Raw genomic sequence first — 21,063 nt, 5'->3', positions numbered from 1 at the left:
CTTTAGTAAGAAAGTACTTCTGCATCTTAGCCTTGTTAGCCTCTGTTGATGGTATCTTCAGTGTTTCATACAAAATGTTGGTTTTTCATCACATATATTAACATCAACAAATTTTGAAGTCTTACGTTTTTGAAGTAGGATACTTACTTAAGTCCCATCCGTCCTCGAAGGTTGTTTTGGAGGCCACTTCTTTCACCATTATGTTGATATAATGCCTATACGAACTTCTATCTTCTGCCAGGCGGAAAAGGTACTTAATGTTCAATTTTGAGAAATTGTCTTTCCTCCTCTGGGGGGGGGGAGGCATACTCTGGGGTGAGAACCATGTACACAGCCTTCAAAGCGTATCTTGGAGAGGTGGGTTCTTTCCATAGGCTTGGTGTGCCCTGGTCATCTAAATTGTTACAGTCTTTAAAGCGCAATTTCCAAATTTTTAGGGTGTTTTGCATCTTTTGATTGGAATATAGTCTAATTGAAATATATTCTCATATTTAGAATTATATAATTGAATTATATTCTAATTATCTCATATTGTATTCTCATAATTATATCTCAAATATAGTTTCATATTTTGTATCCGCTGCTTCTCAATAACTTTTAGATAATATTGTTGACGGAAATTTATAGATAAACAATAGTTGAATTGTACGTGTCTGAAACTAGTAAATTCAGTTGCTGAATTAACCAACTGAAATAACCCCTCGTTTGCGGATTGATTTTTGAAGCAACTGTTTTAAAGGATTAGAATCTTCACTTTCTAAAAGATATCTATATTACAGTAAGCTGAATTCTGTCAAATCTCTTTACATTTAAATTTTTTGAGAAGTTTAGCCTTCTCTCCAAGTATGAAGAAGTAGCAAATCAAACAGTTTGTGAAGATGCGACATGAAAATTTAGCCCCCAAAGAAAATAATATGAATTTTATTTTAATTATTCATTTGCAGAGAGCCAAAATAGAAACATGCATTAATTCAAAAACGTTCAGAAATTAAAAAAAAACAAGTTTTTTTTTAACTGAAAATAAGGAGCGACACTAAAAAGCAGAAATTAATCCGTATATGAAAAGGGCTTTTCCCTCTTCAACGCCCCGCTCTTTATACTAAAGTTTTTTACTGTTTTAAAAAGTAGAGTTGAGAGAAGTAGTCGAACTTTAGCGTAAAGAGCGGGGAGTTGAGAAGGGAACAGCCCCTTTCATATAAGGAGCAATTTTGGGTCATTTAAGTTTTAATGTCGCTCCTTACTTTCAGTTTAAAAAAACTAGTTTTTTATCTAATAACAATTATGACCAGGGTAATCCACACTATTATAAAGGATTCATTACTACTTTTTTTAGTTCTTAATATAACTTTTATGATAGAAACAGTATAGTACCCATTTCTACATAGACCTTAAGTAGAATTTAAATGAAGGATCTGAAGTTTTTTTGTAACCACTGGAATAAGTTTTAAATATGTATTATATTTAAGGAATTGTCCTTCAAGAACGATTTTTTTGGGGGGAATTTTGGAACTTTTATGTATTGATAATGATAATCAGGCTTTTTCTTTACTAATTTTTTTTTTACTAATTTATTTACTAATTACTAATTTTACTATTACTAATTTTATAGCTTCAAAATGTTGAACTTCTGGGCCAAGCAGCCTCTGGAGAAGATCTTGATAATCTAGAAAAACTAGCTGCTGATCTAAGAGAGGTCATTTCACTATCAAAGCAGAGCCTTAATCTCCTGAAAATTCAGGCAAAGGGAAATGAGAATGCGATTGAAGACCCGTTTGAGCTTGAATATGCAAGACTAAAGGTTGGTTTTTATTTTTTAGTATATAAATCTATTCAGAAACTCATTTTTATAATCATAAAGCAATGGTAAAAGAGAGGGCCCAAGACAGACTTTGAATTTTTACTGAGAGTTTGTTTTACTGAGTGTTTTTTGCTGTTGCTACTCTAGCATGTACACACTGGACAGTAAACATTCCGCCTTCTCCCTTTCCAAAAAGGAAAAGTTTTGGTTGTTCATATTTGTGACTTACAAATAAAGTGAACATACCACTCGATGTCTTTTTTTATGTCCTTTACGAATATAATAATCGCTTCTATTGCAAATTCAAATTTAAGCACTTTTTGAGCTCTTGAAAATGACCAAAATATTTCTAGTTTTTGGGTATAAAAAAGGCTTAAAACATTGGTCTCAAACTTACTGTTTCGTTGTAAATCCATTTTTTTTAATGTTTTAATGTAATAATTCACTAGCACTGATTTTCCACAATAAAGTTGAATCAATGAATTTTATAATATTATGCTGCTTTCTTCTTCCTTGATGTCAGATTTTCAATTAAAGTATGTGTTTTCGGTTGTTTTTGACGAAATAATATGCTATGTTTTCTCAGCACCAAAATCATTTATAGTTAGGTTAGTTAGGTTAGGCTGGGCTTGGTTAGGTCAAAAAGTGCTTAAATTTGAATTTGCGATAGAAGCAATTATTATATTTGTAAAGAACATAAATAAGGCATTGAGTGCGATGTTTACTTTATTTGTAAGTAAAAAATATGACCAACGAAAAATTTACCCCCCCCTCCCCCCCAAAAAAAAGAAATTCAGCTATGACTTTCAGTTTGTTTTGTTATAATATATATATGGTAAGTTTTTTAGGGCACTTGCCCATCGGCCAAGTGCCATATAGCAATTGCAATTACAGTTGGTTGGTCTGTTGGTCCTGGATTTGCTAGTTTAGGTACTTCCAGATAAGGTAAGACGATGAAAGTTGGCAGGCGTATGTGGGACTGGGCCAGATTAAATTAGAAATAGTCGTTTCCCCAATTCGACCATCTGGGAAGGAGTGGAAGAATGCTTAATTCTGAAAAACTAGAAAACAATATTAAAAATGTTTCCTTGAAAGCGTGCATAGCGCAGTGGATATGGTGTTAGTATTATACTCTGAAGTTTGTTGGTTTAATTCCTGACAGAGACAACACTTTTACAGAAAATATCAGATTGGACCACGTTTTATGGTGATTAAATCTGGAACATGCTATAGTATAGGCTAGCAAGCGTAGGAGGAGCTAAATCAAGCAACGGATTTAAAGCGATCAAAAATTATAGAAAAAGCTATTCAGCTTAAGAGGTAGAAATCCCTAGTATAAAGGTAAGTTCAACAACACTTTTACAGAAAATATCAGATTGGACCACGTTTTATGGTGATTAAATCTGGAACATGCTATAGTATTGGCTAGCAAGTGTAGGAGGAGCTAAATCAAGCAACGGATTTAAAGCGGATTAAAAGCGAAATTATAGAAAAAGCTATTCAGCTTAAGAGGTAGAAATCCCACGCAGTGGTGCTTATCATGGTAGCCTCCAAAAAAAAAAAACCATCACCGCGATAACATTGCGAAATGTTGGCTCTTCTGGCCTCATCCCAAGTGCCATATGAGCTCTTGGCTCTTGTTTTTTTTTTCTTACATACAGGTATGATATACCTAAATATTTATGCCTATAACTTAGTTTTTTTTTTATATAATATAGGACATTTACAAGTTTCAAATATGGTCACTATTCTGTATGAAAGACTGCTCAAACCCAAAGGCCATTGAATGTGAATCAGAAATGTATTTTAAAGGACTTTTAAGACTTTAGCGTAAATAGCGAGGGTTGAGGAAAAGGCAGACCCCCTCATTTACAGATTATTTTTTGTTTGGTTTAATTTTTAATGTTGCTCCCTACTTTTAGTTGAAAAACTTTTTTTTTTAATTAGACGAACATAATGGCACAGAAAAGTTAGTGTATAACAAATAATTATTTTTAATTTCTTGCATTTTGATAATCCTTTATTTTCAGTTTGATCTATAAACTAAAATTTCTAAAACTGAAGCTCTCTACCCTTTTTTTTCAGTCGCAAAAGTTAACTTTACTTCTAAAATATGTAAATTGCTTGTGTGAATACGTTTTGTACAAAAAGTGAATTTTTAACTCTAAAACGTCATCCTTATATCTTTCTCAAAATTCCTTAATCAAAAGGCTTGAAAAGGCATCAATTACTTCCAATGGTATTATTCTTACATAGTCTGGCTAAAAGTGATCTTTCAAACACTGGTAAGCCTCTCAGTTGTTTAAATTGGTTATATCTAAAGGGAATGTAATTTGTCAGTTAATATTTATTAAATTCTGAATAACAAGTATTGTAAATTCAAAAAGGGCCTTCAAACCTATTTTTATTGTTATTTAACTAATTATTGAGCAATTGTAATTCCGTTAAATATGGCCATCAGAAAATCAACTTCTAAATATAAATTTTTCGTATATACCTGAAATACCTATTTAGTGAGATGAAGGCTTTCTTTTAATGGTGTTCTTTTCTTGTTTGTTTTTATTTAGGTGGGTTTCTACTACTAGTACTACTAAAAACTCACCGCGGAACCAAGCTGCCTGAGGCCAACATAGCTACACAGGGTCCTCCTCAATCCTGATGTATTTAAAGCCTCCCTCTTTACACCCTCCCAGGAAATTCCCATTTCCCTCGAGTCTTTCCTTACGACATCCTCCCACCCCAACCGCGGACGATCTTCTTTCTGTTGACTTTTGGCCGAAAAGGACAATCTTCGGCAATCTGTCATCCTTCATCCGTAGAACGTGCCCTAGCCATCCCCACCTTTTTCAGATTACTGTTTGAAATAATGTCAATCAGCCGGGTACTGTTGATTTTGTGGTTTTTATTTAATATTTTCTTGTTGGTAATGATTGCTATTGTATATTTAATGAAAATTTTTCCATGTAAGTCGACTGTCTTACGAATCCTGAAAACTTCATTGCTTTATCTGCTTGATGAAAATACACGTCTGCAGCTTCGGGATCCATCAAATTCTCAATAGAGACAGACTCAAAATTTTCACAAATATCATTTTCATGGTATTTTTTAAAGTTTAAAGGCTCAATTTGCAGATTTGGTGGTCATGGCTGTCTATCTATTTTCTAATTTAAGTTTTTTATTTACCTTTATCGAGTCTGCATTTTCTGTTCTAGGCAGAACTGGGTGATTCGATACCTGAAGACACAAATAATACTGGACAACTTAACGGAAGCCAGTCATTGAGTCTTGCAGAAACATCAGAAAGTATTCAATTAACAGACGAGGTTAGTGGCCGTGTTTTATATGCTGTGAAGATGGCGTCATAGTAGCTATCTTTATAGATGGCGTCTAAATAGCGTGGCGTCATAGTAGTTTCAGGGTGGATTTTTCATGAGTTTGTTGACCCAAACCCATGAAACAAATATCTTTGTGGGGTAACACTGACAGGAAAGTTTAGCCCCTTGACTCATACAAATTTTAATGTCACAAAGTCAACATCTTTTAAAATGTGTCTAACTACCCTAATATTATGCAATGTCTTTGTTTTTCCGCCAAATGTAATGTAACAAATGAAGGCCTTGAGCGCTTGCATAGGTGGCTTTAGAAAACTGTTTTATGCAAATTTTTGATGCTTGATTTGTTCAAAAATCATTTTAAGATGTGCTCTTTAGGGTGTATATTATGCCTGGCGTATAGATAGAGGAATTTATTGAAAAGTGGCGAATAAAGAACAAAATAAAGAAATTCATACTTTAAAGAATAGACTGAAAATACTTACAACGATAATAATGATAAATGCAAGTCCAATTTTTTTAATTTAATTTTTGTATAAAATTTTTTTATTCAATTTTTTTATTTTTATTTTTTTTTATTCAATTTTTTTTATATTCAATTTTTTTATTTTTTTTTATTTTATTTCAAGTCCCATTTTTTTTATTTCTAGTTTCATACCGTCTTTGAACTGGAATAAACAAAGTAGTAGAAGTAGTAGTAGTAGACAGGTTTAATAGCAAAAAACTTGGCAGCTATCGCTGATTTGCGTTTGTTTACAAAATATTCAAAATCAAACTACATTTGTAAATATAAATCAAACTATAAACATTAACTCTTTATTGTACATATCGACGAAAACCGGGACGAAAAAATTACCATATCGGTTTGTTCTTGCTTTAACGGGAATCAAATTATCTTGCTTTCTTGTTCATGACGGTAGAGGTTGATCCGGTAGAATGTCACGGTGCTGAGATTTAGAAAGTAAGAACTTTCCAAGACTCATTATCAGAGTTTCATGCCGGTTTTGGAGTGACGGCAGTCCTAGCACTTCCAGAGACTTTTCGTAGGGGATGGAAGAAAAAGAAATACAAAGTGGAAATCAATAAAATCAATTTGATGTTAAATTTACACAAGTTAAGAAGTTACAAGGCATAATTACCAAGACCATATCCAGGGAGTGGGTTACCCCCCTCCGCCCGTAATGTTTATTCAGCTCGTAAAAACGTAAGAAAACTGCATATGAACATTTTTTGACGCGTTTTTAATGTGTTTTGTAACCCCCGCTCCCTATTGCGGGTTCTTGTGGTATATCTACAGTTGCAAAATAATAGAACATTTACAATTTTGAAAGCAAACTTTTTTGAAACAACGGCTCGCATTCTCAATTCTTTTCTTTTGATAATTGTAGAATGTTATTTTTCTTATGTATTATTTTTTCTTTAATTTTTGTCTTTTTATTGTTTTCTATCCTTTCTTTACTAAAATTGGCAAATCTGGTTTGGCAGAACAAGCTGAAATTTCTGAATTGTTCTGAATATCTTGCGATGCTATCAGGTGCGACGCTTGTTTGTGAATAAAATTCAGTATTTTGACTCTCTTTTTCATTAAGATTTATTATAATTCTTTTTCATTTTATTTTCTTTGCTATTTCCTTAATTTTTTGCGTTTAATTTTCATCGTCATTTACCTTTCGAAATTAAATAATTTTTTAAAGAAAAACTCCTGTGCCCTTTTCATGAGGATGTTTATGGTTAATATTTATATTCTGATGGCCAATTTACGTTTATTAAATGTTAAAGCCATAAACACTTTTAAATCACTATTTTTAAATTACCACTATTCCGGGGTAATGGTGCATATCAGGGGACCATTTGCACGACCCCTAAAATTATGAAAACTACGGTTAAACAATTATAAATGTTTACTTATCTCCTTTTCAAAGACGACTTGCTTCACTAAAAAGACCCCCCTCCCCGAGCTGAAAAATATGTAGCTCACTTGATGTATTCCTATTACATTTTGCAACAGTGACCGTGGACGCTAATATTTTACAACTGGGGTCGCTGTCCAATCGGCGAAGAAAAGAGTATTGGTGCTGTAAAAATGCGATGGGAATATGTAAAGTTGGCAGTTTATATATCACAAAGGAGAACTACGTAAAGTACCTTCAGCCAGGAAGTGCAATGGGGGGTTGGGGGCCAACCATCCTGTGCTTTCGCACACCCTTCCTGCTTACCTTCCCCAGATTTCTCCAGGTACCTATTTAGAGCTGGGTCGACTCTGGCTGAGCTTACAGAGTCACGCCACTGACCCCTGTCCCAAACCAAATAACTGGTCACAACTGGGATTGAACAGCGTGCCAACCACTCAGCCAGGACGGCATAAGGACTGTCCTTTCAGGAATGACAAAAGTAAGTATTGATGATTGTTTTCGAAATTACTTAGGGTCTTCTTCATATGATTCACTGATTTGCGCCTTTACCTATTCTTGGTCGCTTTTTTTGTTTTAGATCGACTCTTTTTCTTTCTGTTTTTCTTTAATTTTGGTGTATTTTTTTCCTTCATCTAGTTTCCAGAATTAGCAAATCTTGAGGGACAAAAATGTCGTGCGCCTTTTAGTCACTCATGGGGACCTATCGATTATCACAATGCTATGATTGTCGGCTTGGAAGGAATTGAAGTCTCTGATGGGGAGCCTTGTATAAAGGTAAATTCAAAGAATTTTATTGATTAGATTACCTACTTATTGCTTGTATATATTTGCCATTTCTTTGAAAACGTCCTGATGGATACAGAGAATAGTGGAGAGTTTCTCGTCCTCGCGGCTCACGGTGTCTCTCATGCTTTTGATTCTGGTGTGCATTCACATTTGTTTTACAGTGCCCAGTAGTGAAGTCTCAATCGTTCAGTTCTGCGGATTTAAAAATCTGAATGTGAGATTATGTGTCGTCGTGAAAGTGCCTACTCGTCATGGTAACGTAATGTGTAAAGCCACAATTCGAGTTTGGAAAAGAATCCGCAAGGCTGGGTTAATTTCGCCACCATTGTATAATAATAGTGTGGTTGCACCCTAGAAAAAGGTGAGAATTAGTTTTATTTTAAAGGTTTGCAGCTTTTCGTACTCAATTATGCTGACGACATCCTGAATTTAAGTAGAACCATGTCGTCTGTCGAGGAGAATTTTTCTGTGCTCAGTAGGGAATATGCCGAAATTGGTCTCAAATTTCATGCTTTGAAGAGCAAGGTCCTTGCATTCAGCAAATCTGTCGGTGATGTTGGATGCGTACAGTTAGGAAATCAGAGTGTTCAGTTATCTGATTGTATTAAGTATCCTGGTCTTCCGATAGGGGATAGGGTAAAAACGACAAGGATTCTCCTTATCCCAAATCTAAGTGAGAAATATAGAAAAGCGTTTGGTATGCAAGTTCGCTGTAAAGCTTGCTACAGCAGGTGTATTCTCGGCCGTGTCAACAACACTTTTATGATGCCTCATGTCCTCGCATTAACTCCATTTTGGAATATATTTACGGCTACTGATAAAAAGACTATTAGATCCTTATATTTCTGTTTCACGAAATTTCTCTTGTGTTTACCCCTATGGGCTAGAAACAAAAGACTAGTGTCAGCCTACGGGGTAACTGGGGCACTAACAGTGGCTGAGCAGCGTCACGGTCGCTATTTATCTAGACTTGATAGGACAAACAGCCTCCATCCTGCAATGTGCTAATAGAAATATTTGAATTTGTTCCTGCTAGTATATATTTCTTTTTTTCTTTTTTGTGGGTGTGTTCTTCTTTCATTCTCCTTTTTCTCCTTTTCTTTTGTCTTTTCGTCTACCCCATATTGAACTCTTGTGTATTTTTGGGCAATAAATATATTGATTGATTGATTGTTTACATCAGTCTTAATAAAATTACATTGAAAACGAGATGATTTAGATGTCTTTGGGACAGAATATACATTCGCTTGATTATGTTAAACTCTAAAACCCGGAAATTTGAAAAAAATGTATGCACGTAAAAAAAGATAAATTTCAAGGTTATTCAAATATATTTATTTAGATGATGCTTTCCATTTGATGTTGTGTATCTGTTCTAGAGTGCCGATGAAGCGACTATATTATTTATCTTCAAAAGGGGATACTATAGGCAACAATATGTTGTGTGTCTATGCAATGCAAGGAAACAAATCCTTTCTGGAATCCTTTTTTGACAAATTGAGTAGGTGAATGGAGCTATTAAAGATCTTCGGGATTAAATATTTCATATGGACTGTTTTCTTTTACGAACTTAACGCTACAGAAAACCTTAATCGCGAACGGAGAGCAGGGCTCGTGAAGTTTGGTATATGAATAGCAGAACAAAATCCAGTACATCTCGTTGTAATCAAATGATAATGAAAAATAACCTGGTTTGCCCCCCCCTCCCCCAAAAAAAGAAACATAAAACAAAGAAATGCTGGGGAAAGCGGCATGGGAGGCAACGCTAACATGGGAACACTAAAATAAACACATACAAATAATTGTAATATATTTTAATATTCCATCATAATCAGTCAACAACTAATCTTTAATATTTTCTTCTTTTAATTCAACTGAAGTATCTGGGATGAATGAATTAGAGTTTTATCATTCAGCTTCTGTTCGTTTGAAATCAATGGTATTTGGTTTCTAATTGGAAATCCAGGTTTTTCATAACTATTATAGGTGCGTTTTGTAACGCCTAAGAGCCGAATGATGAGGTAGAATCACCATCTTTTTTTTTTTTTTTTTTTTTTACAAATAATTGCTTGGATTTTGTATTTGAAAATGCGATATCGAAGCATTAACTTCCCTTATATATTTTAAATATATAAAAAAATATTGTTCCCAGAATCGTAACTATCAACCGGTCATATGATCCATCTTCAAAGGGGGATAATATAGCCAAAATTATTTGGTTTTCCTATGAAATGCAAGGAAACAAATGCTTTCTAGGAGGCGTTATTGGAAATTTTGAGAGTAAATAGTTTTGGTAGGTCAATGAAGCCATCAGGGATTTTCAGGATTTGATATTTAATCTAATTTACGTAAGTACTTCAGCTGGTTTTGTATTAAATCAGGAGTTAAGCATGGTTGTGTTCTATTCCTCTTTAAATGGATCACTTTGATGGACGTTCCCATTTGATGGTCCCCCATCAAACGGGGAAGACAAACTGTCCTGTACTTAGATTGTGCTGATGATTTAAGCATCCTAGATGAAAGTTTGAGCAAATTGAAAGAACTTCTATGGGTTTTGCGTGTTCAGTGTGCTAGGATGGTCTTGAAAATTGCTGTTAAGAAGATTGTGTTAAGAAGTCACTGTGGCTAGGTATAAGTGAAGATGGAAAGTTGATGCTGGGTATCGAAAAATTGATCAGGTGGGCAGCTTCATTTACCTTGATAGTATTATTAGTAAAGACGATGGGAGCAGGGAAGATGTTAAAAGTAGAATAGTCAAGGCTCAAGGTGTTTTCAGCTGAAGATTGTCTTTTTCGGCCAACCGTCTAGGGATTGCCGGAAAGCAGGTCGTCCTTGTCTGGGATGGGAGGACGTCATAAAGAAAGATTTAAAAGAAATGGAAGGCTTTGAATAGATAGGGGTGGAAGAGAAGCGTGCGTAGCTGTGTTGGCCTCAGGCGGCTTGGGGTTGCGGTGAGTTGTTTGTAGTAGTAGTTGTCTGGAAGCTCCATTTATCTGGCCCTATCTTTCTTTTTAAAATGTCAATGAAGATAGGCTTGGATAGTTCTTGTTTTTCCTAAATATTCTGTCTTGATAGGTTCGTATATTTTATTTGATGCCTACTCATGAATCAATGAAAACTTGTCAATATTTTTTGGATGGCAAATGTCGTTTTGATGAAGAAGAATGCAGATTTTCACATGGGGAAATCGTCAGTCTTCAAGATCTTAGAGACTATGAGTAAGTTCTTGTAAGGTATTTCATCCCTTTGGTTGAATGATATCTAAACCTATGCCGAAAAATTGCGCTTGTTTTGAAAATTTTGATGTTGCCTAAAAAGTCAATTACCCAAATTTCATGGAATGTTTGAAAACTAGATCAGGAAAAATTCCTGGAATGAAAAAGACAGCAGAAGAAGGAGAAGACCAAAAATAAGATTTTTATTAATAAAAAGAAGAAAAGGGATAAACCGAAGGTATGCCTGCCCATAGAAACATAGTTTATTAAAAAAAAAAGATTTTAGGCTGCATTTGTGTGCTATAAATTTTATTGTGAAAAATGAAAAAAAAAAAAAAACATAACAAGGATAGTAATCTGTTTTCTCCTTTTTAGTGTTAAACTTTAGTACTTTAAATTAAACAAGATAAGTTATTTCTGACAATTAAAATTAATGTGAATTTGAAATTTTTTATTCGTTTTTTAAAACTTGAATTTGGTGTTGCGTTAAGCGTGTTCAAAGTGTCCGATATAGCCGTTTAGTTTTTAAGTTATTTGTACCTGTCGAACCTTGGCAAAAAAAAAATCATAGATAGCTTTGATGGAATAGTTCTGGAAGAAAGTTCCACATAAAATTGGCGAAGCCCTTTTATATTTTACTTTAACTGAAGTGCTTCGTTAAATTTAAGTTGTGTAAGTTTATGGAGATTTTTCTAAAAATGGATATACAAGCTAAATCTTGAGAGTAGATGGTGAATGTTCAAGTAAAAATCAAGGTTAGGTTAGGTGACATGGTTAGGTGCATTTTCGCTGGGATGTCCGTTTGAACTTGAAGTGATGAAAACTATTCCAAGATAATGTCTTGGAAAAAGAAAATAATCTTTTGACTATTACTTGTATGTGTTAAAACACAATTTTGCTAAAGAGCTAGTTTAACTTTGCAGTTTCACTATTGAACGGAAACTCCCAGAAATACGTAATGGTTTCAGAATAGAGTAACAAAAAAAATGGGGAAAAATCATCTATAACACTTATTAAAACACTTAAAAAGGCACGGAACAAAGCAACGCACTATCGGCGGCCGAAAAAACGAACTATTGACCTTGATCCGAAGCGTATGTGAACCAAATATTCATTCCGATTCAAAATATACAACAACGTAACCAGAAGCACGTGACTATTCCCAAGAAACATAACAACTAAGCAAAAAATCAAATTTGGGTCCGTTTCTCAACCAATCTTGTAAGATTTCTAATCCAATCTCAAATTTTTTGGTTCGCTTTTTGGTAGTTTTTTTGTTAATTTTTTGGTAGTTTTTTTTGGTTCGTTCTGAAACTTCACAGCTTTAGTAATAAAATTCAACTACTTAAATGTATTTATTGCCTTTTGGAGGAGAGGAGGAGGCAAAAAGCGGGGCACCCGGTTCGATGGATACCCGGGCCGAGACCTTATAGGTTTCACGAGACCTTGTAGGGCTGAAACCCTTGTAGGATTTGTTTTTAGATTGATAGATTTGTTGGCTATTTTGGAAGACATGGCATTCAAAATATAAGTGAAAATTTGACCCAGATCATACATTTTCTTTGACTCCCTGAGACAGGTTATATATACACTATCTTTGTAAGTGAGCAATAATTGTGCATATATGTACGTTCTCGAAAACGGCTCCATTTTTTTTTTTGGGAGGGGGGAAATTTGTATCTTGGGATATTCTCGCATAAAAAATGATCTGGATAGGTCAGAAGGCTGAGAAAATTCGAAGTCTGAGAAGAAGGGCCTTAATTTGGTTTTTGCTAATGACTTCATGTACTATGTTAGTACATCATATAAGAACTTGTCATGGCATTATATAAGTACTTATATGATGTCATGTATAGTATAAATAAGATTGTAGAGTTTCCAACGTAACAGTTGTTTTTATATAGCAAGGCAAAAATTAGAATGAAGAATAAAGACGCGTGGTTAGAAGACATGCAACACCGAGCATATGAGCAAGTCAAAAATGAAAAAGAAGAACAAAGACGCACGCGGTTAGAAGACATGCGACACCGAGCATATAAGCGATTCAATGAAAATCAACCTGGACAGCGAGAATCAAATGGATTTTGATATGGATAAGGTCATCAATGCCTACCATAAATTTCTTAAAAAACAAAGATATGGGGATATGCATATCATAATCATGAAAGACTAGCTGTTGGTGTGGCGCTTCGCGTCACACCAACACCTAGTTGGGGGGGGGGTGGCCCAAGCCCCCCCCGCGTGTAAGTCGTTACGTGCCATTGTAGTTGTGTCCCTGTGTCCCACCTGTGAATATAGATAGATATGCAGATATATGTTTTTAACTACGTAAAAATTGTGAATATACAATATTCTTCGCTGCCCTATTGTCTGTGCATATAAGTAGATTGTCAAGTTTACCGACTCTTGAACATGCAACATATAATTGTCCATGGGAAAACAATCCGTATTCAGATCTATACCGCATTTTTCTAATGATTGCCCTTGGGCTTTGTTGATGGTAATTGCTAATCGAATATTCCCTGTGTCCCCGTCGTCATTTATATATCCCCCACGTGCCCTTCCGGCGTCCCCGTTGTAGTTGTGTCCCTGTGTCCCGGTCGTCATTTATATTCCCTGTGTCCGGGTCGTCATTTGTGTCCCGGTGTCTCGGTCTGTTATTTCTCTTTGAGTGTCCCGGTCGTCGTTTATGTTCCCTGTGTCCCGGTGTCCCGGTCGTCAAATCATCGACTGGGCTGTACCTGAATGCCAGGCGAAAATTTTCAGGTTGCTCTTGTGATTCCTCGGCACGCTTTCTTTTGGTGATTTCTTTTTGAGACGCAAGCCTGTTTTCTCGCTGTTGTTGTGATTCCTGGGCAGGCTTTCTTTTCATACTTTCTCTATTAGCCGCAAGCCTGTTTTCACGCTGTTGTTCTGATTCCTCGGCACGCTTTCTTTTCTTACTTTCTCTATTAGCCGCAAGCCTTTTGGCATGAACTCTTTGAGCAGCTTCCTCGGCTCTTTCTTCTGCCATTGTAGGTTCTTCTGTCATTTGGGCGTGAAGCCTGTTTTCACGCTGTTGTTGTGATTCCTCGGCACGCTTTCTTTTCATACTTTCTCTATTTGCCGCAAGCCTGTTTTCACGCTGTTGTTGTGATTCCTCGGCACGCTTTCTTTTATTACTTTTTCTATTAGCCGCAAGCCTTTGGCATGAACTCTTTGAGCAGCTTCCTTGGCTGTTTCTTCTGCCATTGTAGAATCTTCTGTCATTTTAAGATCTATATTAAAAATTTCTCTTTGAAAGACCTTCTTATATACTTATAATGACGTCATATACAAAGCCTTTCACGTCATAACAAACATGACGTCAGTCGACAAACAACTTCATGACGGAATAATGCTCAATCCTTATAATGATGTCAGTCGACAAACATGACGTCAGTCGACACACAAACATGACGTCAGTCGACACACAAACATGACGTTAGTCAACACACAAACAAACAACTTATTTTTATATATATAGATAAGCCGAGGTAAAACGATACAAACAAATTGAAAATGATAGTGATGATGATTGGATTTTGGATTTAGACATTTATAAGGTCATCAACGCCTACCATACCTTTGAATATAAAAAATATGAACTAGATAAATCGTTGGAAGAAAAAGAAGTTTTTGTCCCACCACCTGAACAATTAAAAGAAACAAAAACTTGGCAATATGTCTTTCGTAATCTTTGTTAGAAATCGGACTTTTCCAAAGATCAAATATCTTTGAAAAGGCAGCACATTGTCTCACATTGACTGCGGTTGGAAGACAAGCGACAATTAGAATCCATATGTAGAAGCCTGCCGCTTGCCGAGTACTGGGTCCCGACGGCGAGGCCACTGGGCTCCCGGCATATAATATATATATATACATATATATATATATATATATATATATATATATATATATATATATATATATATATATATATATATATATATATATATATATATATATATATATATATATATATATATATATATATATATATATATTTAAATAATAAGTACCAGGGGATCGTGCTTCGCTAGGTGAAAAGAAAGACAGTTTTTTCATCTCTTCTGCAAAACAACTTGTATTTTATTTTGTTCCATGTCAAAAGTAAATTTATCAGGGTATTTTTCGTTTGGGTACATGTGACGTCAATCATAAGAAAAATGTTTTCCAAAATTATTTACGGCCCTAAATGAATTTTTCCAATGTCGTTACCTATCAAGATCTTTATCATATCGGAAACGAGCTAATTATCTTAATACGAACAATCTTATTAAACGAGCAATAATCACCAATTGAAGCTTGGTCACATGGGAACCAAGTGACCAATTATTATTATTTTTTTTCGCCATGCATGTCATTTAGTTTGAAGTCAGTGAGAATCCGAGACTCATTTCAGAGCTATCAAACAGGAATGCTTTTATGTTAAACCTCGAAAGCAATTGATTAGTCAACAAATTGTGTTTTGAAACTCTTCCAACTTATATTCAAGACTTTCAACTCTGAGGGTTTCTAGTTTCAGTTACAAAACGATCTATGAAAAATATTAAGGGGTCTGGAAGGGAAAAACGATTGTTTTCCAGTGTTTTGACTTTTCTAGATCTTTTTTTTACTCAGGGAATTCCAATTTTCAGAAGAAATATATATTATACCGATAGATATTCATATATACAATTAGTGCTCTTATATTGATATTAATTAAAAAAATCTTTTTCCACAAAATATGTTTTTCAAGGAAAATTAAAGAACTCCATTAAACCAAAAATGAGCAAAAATAAAATCAAACAAGCGCAAAACTACCACAAATCCGCATCAATAAATTTTAGGTTTCATAAATGAAACCTAAAACGAACCGAAATTACAATAAATAGCCAAGTCAAACTCAAAGTGAGCAGAAATTGACCTTGCAAATACAAATAAAATACAAATATAATACAAAAATAATATATGTAATAAAAGTAGTATGTAATAGGTAATATGTAAATATGTAATATGGAAATGAAATATGTAAATAATGTAATATGTTATATGTGTAATATGTAAATGTTAATATGTAATCTGTAATATGTAAATACGTAATGTGTAATTGTAAATATGTAATAGGTAAAAAGGTAACACAAAAATAACAAAATAAAATACATACTTACTTACGAAACGATTGGCTGTCCATGGATTGCTCTTTGCGGTTGATTGTGTATGGCTATGCTGTTTGACCTATGTAATTTGATGGATGAGTAGGGTTAAGGCCTTGTTCAAGTACGGATCTATATTAATTACTAAAGTACGAAAACAGTCTTCCTTTCACCTTCTGTTTTTTTTGTTTATATATTTAAATTTTTTTATTTTTTTTATATTATTTATTATTCATTGTTATTGTATTTTAAATATTTTTTATTATTTAATGTTTATTATTTATTACTATTTTTTTGAGTTTATATTTTTTATGTTTGATTTTATGGTGTGCGTTTGTTTCTGTGTTTGTGCTGTTGCACTGGTGATTTCTTTTTTCACTGTAGTCTTTTCAGCGGAAAAGAAAATAATAGTTTAAATATTTTTGGTTTTTCTTTAACAATTTATATTTTAGCCTGCTATTTGTATGCTGAAAAAAAAATTTCAACAATTTTTTAACCACATACACCCGATTAAAAATCTGGACATAGATTGTAGTGCTTGATTTGGTTTTATCCCCCCTCTAGTTGACCTGAAAAATAAAACTTGATATTATTCGCAAAAAATGTATCTATGCTGTTTGACAGCTTGGACACACTTAAAATATTTAATTATAATTTTTATATTTTTTATTTAATTTAAATTAATAAATTTTATTTATTAATATTTTTTATTTAATTAAATTTTAAATAAATTTTAATTAATTAAAAGATTTAATTAAATTTTAAGAGCAGAAGTAGTAATAGAAGTAACCCCGAAAGTTTGAACATAATGCAGCCGGTCTTGAGATGCTGCTTATTGGCAATCAGCATACACACAGTGCTTTTTGATTTAATCTCGAGGCAATATTTACTTTTTAAACATATAGGCAACTTGCATAACTCTGGGGAATTGACCTACGGAATAGCCCTAGAGATACAGTTACAAGACCTTTCAACTATGCTGAACAAAATGACAATGTTAAATTTTGACTTGAAGTGTTTGGAAAATTATGAGCGAAAAAGAAGGGCTGATTGCCTTCCAATCACTTTTGACTCTTAAAAAGGGTACTAGAACTTTGAATTTTCCATCAATCTAATTCCTTTAAAATATCAATGATATTACTAGCTATGGTGGACCAGCGCTGCCTATGATATTGCTTATATACTCCTTTAATACTTGTATGTGCATAGTTTTTGTTTAATTGAAATTCCCCCTAAACGTTTCAACTTAATGCCCATAGTGTCAATAGTTACAGTAACCGTATAAGTAGTATCAAAAACATAGGGTCTTCTGCTAGTTGAAAATCTTTCAAAACTTACCCTGAAAGGTCTAACTTAATAATGAAAGCCCTTACTGTGATATTGCTCTGTTACCCTATTGACAATCTAAATGATCACAGTTCGTTTTGATTTAGTTCAGCATCGACCTTGAAAGCTTGAAAGCTGAATATTCCTTGAAATCTTCACCTTAATACCTTTAGCTTGTGAAGTAGCAATGGTTTTAGTAGCAGTAGTAGCACGAGTAGCAGTATGCAAATAGCACCTTTTTTATAACATCCCCTTCGAAACACAATGAAATTTTTAACTTGATACCATCAACCGGTCTTGAACCACTACTGATGCGTCGCCTTGACAACCTATATAGATATAGCGTGTTTCGTTTATTTCAACACAGTCACAATGCTACCCAAAATTTTTGGCTTAATGCCCTTAGGTTTATTATTATTAATAGTAGTAGCACCAGTAGTTATAAAAGTAGCCGTAAGAGTAGAGTTAATAGTAGTAGTCTTAGCCTTAGTAGCAGTAGTAGTAGTTGCAGTAAGAATAATAATAGCATTAGTAGTAGTTGTAAGAGTAGAAGCAGTAGTATTATGATGCAAATATTGTCTTTTGGTTTGTTGAACATCCCTCACAACAAGCGTCTTAATTTTAATTTCACATATGAAACTGTTCCTAAGATATTGCTGATAACCCCTTTTGAAAACCTGCATACAGATGGCAGGTTGCCATCCGTACAACAGAAATTTTCTGAAAAATTCTCTGAAAATTTCACCTTCATACCCTTAGGTATGAAGTCACAGCAGTAGTATAACTACTCAGCTTAATACATTTAGCTATTACTGTGATAATGCCGATTTGCTCTTTTGATAACCTGCATATTCGTACACTTCTTGAGATTTTCATCTTAATGCTCTTAACCTTACAAGCAGTTGCGACAGAAGTAGTAGTTGGAGGAACAGTAATAACAGTAGTAGAACTAGTAAATGTTGCAGTAGCAGTAGTACCAGTAGTATAAATAAGTATGCACAACCACCCTTTCCATACAAACCTTATTTGCCCCTGGGGCATAACTTACAACACTTGCTTTGAGAGTTAAGGGTGCTGTGGTGTCTTCCTCAAAGACATAGTATCCTAACCATTCATCTCCAAATAATACAATTACTATCTCCAAATTTGAATTGGATATCTTTGGGGAAATGATGAGCGTGGGGGGGGGGCTGGTTGCTCTTAATTCACTTTTGACTCTTGCGCTATAACTTTCAATTTCAAATCAAATGAGCCCCATCCGAAGTTTATGCGACAACCCATTCCATAAACAATTTATATGACCCCAGGATATGACTTACAACCCTATCCCAAGGGCACTGGATGGATTGTTTCAACACTAGATGTGTTTTTATATGTTCTTTGGACTATTTTGAGAAAAGTAGCCATCTCACAATTTTAATCGGATTTGTTTGGTGAAAAGGTAGTCGGGGGGGGGGGTAAGGGGGCTATCTGTCCTCCATCCCTTTTAACTCTTAAAAGTAAACTAGAACTTCCAATTTTTAGCGAAATGAGCCTCCTCTAAAGTTTATACTACCATTCCTTCAATAAAAAAACGTAAATACCCTTGGTCATAACTTACAACCCTTGCCCCCAGGCTTTGGGGTTTGTTTCAACCCTAAAAGCCTAGTTATATGATATTTAGACTATTTTGAATAAAAATGGCTATCTCAAAATTTCCATTAGGTGCATTTCGGGACTGTACGACGAGTGTATGTGTGTGTGGGAGGGATAGCTGCCTTCCGATTACTTTGAATCTTAAAAAGAGCACTAGAGCTTCTGATTACCAATCCAATGAGCCCCCTCTGAAGTTTATATGACCATGCTTTCTGTAAAAACCTAACGTGCCCCCAGGGGGTAACTTACAACCCTTGCCCTGACGGCTGGGGGGATTTGTTATCCTCAGATACATATTTCCTGGATCTGTCAAACACGTTGAACAACATGGCTATCTAAAAAATTTTATTTGAAGTGTTTAGGAAAATGATGGGTTTGGGGGGGGGGGGACCATTTTCCCTCCGATCACTTTCGACTAATAAAAAAGGCATTAGTCCCTTCATTTTCCAGGCAAATGAATCCTTTTTGAAGTTTCTACGACAATGCTTTCTATAAAAACCATATATGCCCCAAGGGCATAACTTCAAATTCTTTTCCTGAGGGCTGTGAGTGGGTTGTCATCCTTAAAGACACAATTTCCAGGCCTTTTAACTACGTTGAACAAAATGGCTATACAAAAATATTGATCGGAAGGGTTTGGGAAAATGATGGGCGCGGGGGCTGGGCCATTCGTCCTCCGATCATTTTTGACTATTAAAAAGGGCACTAGCCCTCTCAATGTCCAATGAGATGAGCTTTTTCTGAAGTTTCTACGACAACGCTTTCTTTAAAAACCTTATATGCCCCCAGTCCATAACTTACAACATTCGCCGTGTGGGCGGAGGTAGCTGCCCTCCGATCACTTTAACTCTTAAAAAGAGTACTGGATCTTCTGATTACCAATCCATTGAGCCCCCTCCGAAGTTTATATGACCTGGCTTTCTCTAACAACCTCATTTACCCCCATGGCATAACTTACAACCCTTTTCCTGAGGGCTTGGGGGATTTGTTTATCCTCAAAGACATAGTTTCTGGACCTTTGAACTACGTTGAACAAAATGGCTATCTAAAAATTTTGTTTGGATGTGTTTAAGGAAATGGTGGGCGTGGGCCTGTTAGATGCCCTCCAATCACTTTTGACTATGAAAACTGGTACCAGCCCTCTCAATTTCCAATTGAACAAGTCCCCTTTAAAGTTTTCTACGACAGCGCTTTGTATAACAACCTTATATACCCCCAGGGTATAACATACAACCTTTTTCCTGAGGGCTGTGGGGGGGGGGGGGTGTCATCTTCAAAGACACAATTTTCGGACCTTTCAACTTCGTTGAAGAAAATGGCTATATCGAAATGTTGATCGGAAGTGTTTGGGGAAATAATGGGCGTTGCAGGAGGGGCATTTGCCTTCCGATAAATTCTGACTATTAATAAGGGCACTAGCCTTCTCAGTCCGGGAAACTACAATGAGATGAGAAGCAATTCAGTGGTTTTTGTAATTGAAAGTTCGGATTTTGACGTTACTAAATCTAAAAGGGAATTTGTTTTAACAGGCGGGAGGGGGAAAAGCCTTTTATAATATGTAATGCAGATTCCTTGGTTACGGGCCTAGAGTGCTTTAAGTACGCAGTCCTTGTCGCAGCCCATAAACCCTTGAAAAATGACGCCACTAAGACACTTTTGGACGATTCGACAGTTAATGGGGGTGAAGAGGGGGCAGACTTTCCTAAAGTAGATTTTTTATAGTTTAAAGGGGCAATATCCTGTAACACTAAAGGGGATAGACATTTGTGATAGAGCTAATGAACATTTAAAGATTGGTGTTACAGTTTTACAATACGATACAGGATATGAAGTGGGACAACTTAAAGATAAAAAGGGGTAATATATTCAGTGAGGGCTTCGTCCATTGAATCGATGCAACAC

The 21,063-nt window shown here is 35.0% G+C and overlaps 1 protein-coding gene across 1 annotated transcript in view; it reads left to right on the top strand.

Annotated features, from left to right (window-relative positions):
• Positions 1-21,063, top strand: part of LOC136037368 (zinc finger CCCH-type with G patch domain-containing protein-like) — a 55,442-nt gene that overhangs the window by 9,407 nt on the left and 24,972 nt on the right. Inside the window, exons 2-5 of the mRNA XM_065720094.1 lie at positions 1,610-1,798; positions 5,011-5,121; positions 7,680-7,817; positions 10,905-11,047. Coding sequence (XP_065576166.1) covers positions 1,610-1,798; positions 5,011-5,121; positions 7,680-7,817; positions 10,905-11,047 — 581 coding nt within the window. The remainder of the gene's footprint in view (positions 1-1,609; positions 1,799-5,010; positions 5,122-7,679; positions 7,818-10,904; positions 11,048-21,063) is intronic.

Source organism: Artemia franciscana, chromosome 16 (assembly GCF_032884065.1).
Source record: "Artemia franciscana chromosome 16, ASM3288406v1, whole genome shotgun sequence".
NCBI classification, from domain to species: domain Eukaryota; kingdom Metazoa; phylum Arthropoda; class Branchiopoda; order Anostraca; family Artemiidae; genus Artemia; species Artemia franciscana.
The sequence above is the reverse complement of the archived record's forward strand: the minus strand, read 5'-3'. Positions and strand labels throughout refer to the sequence as shown.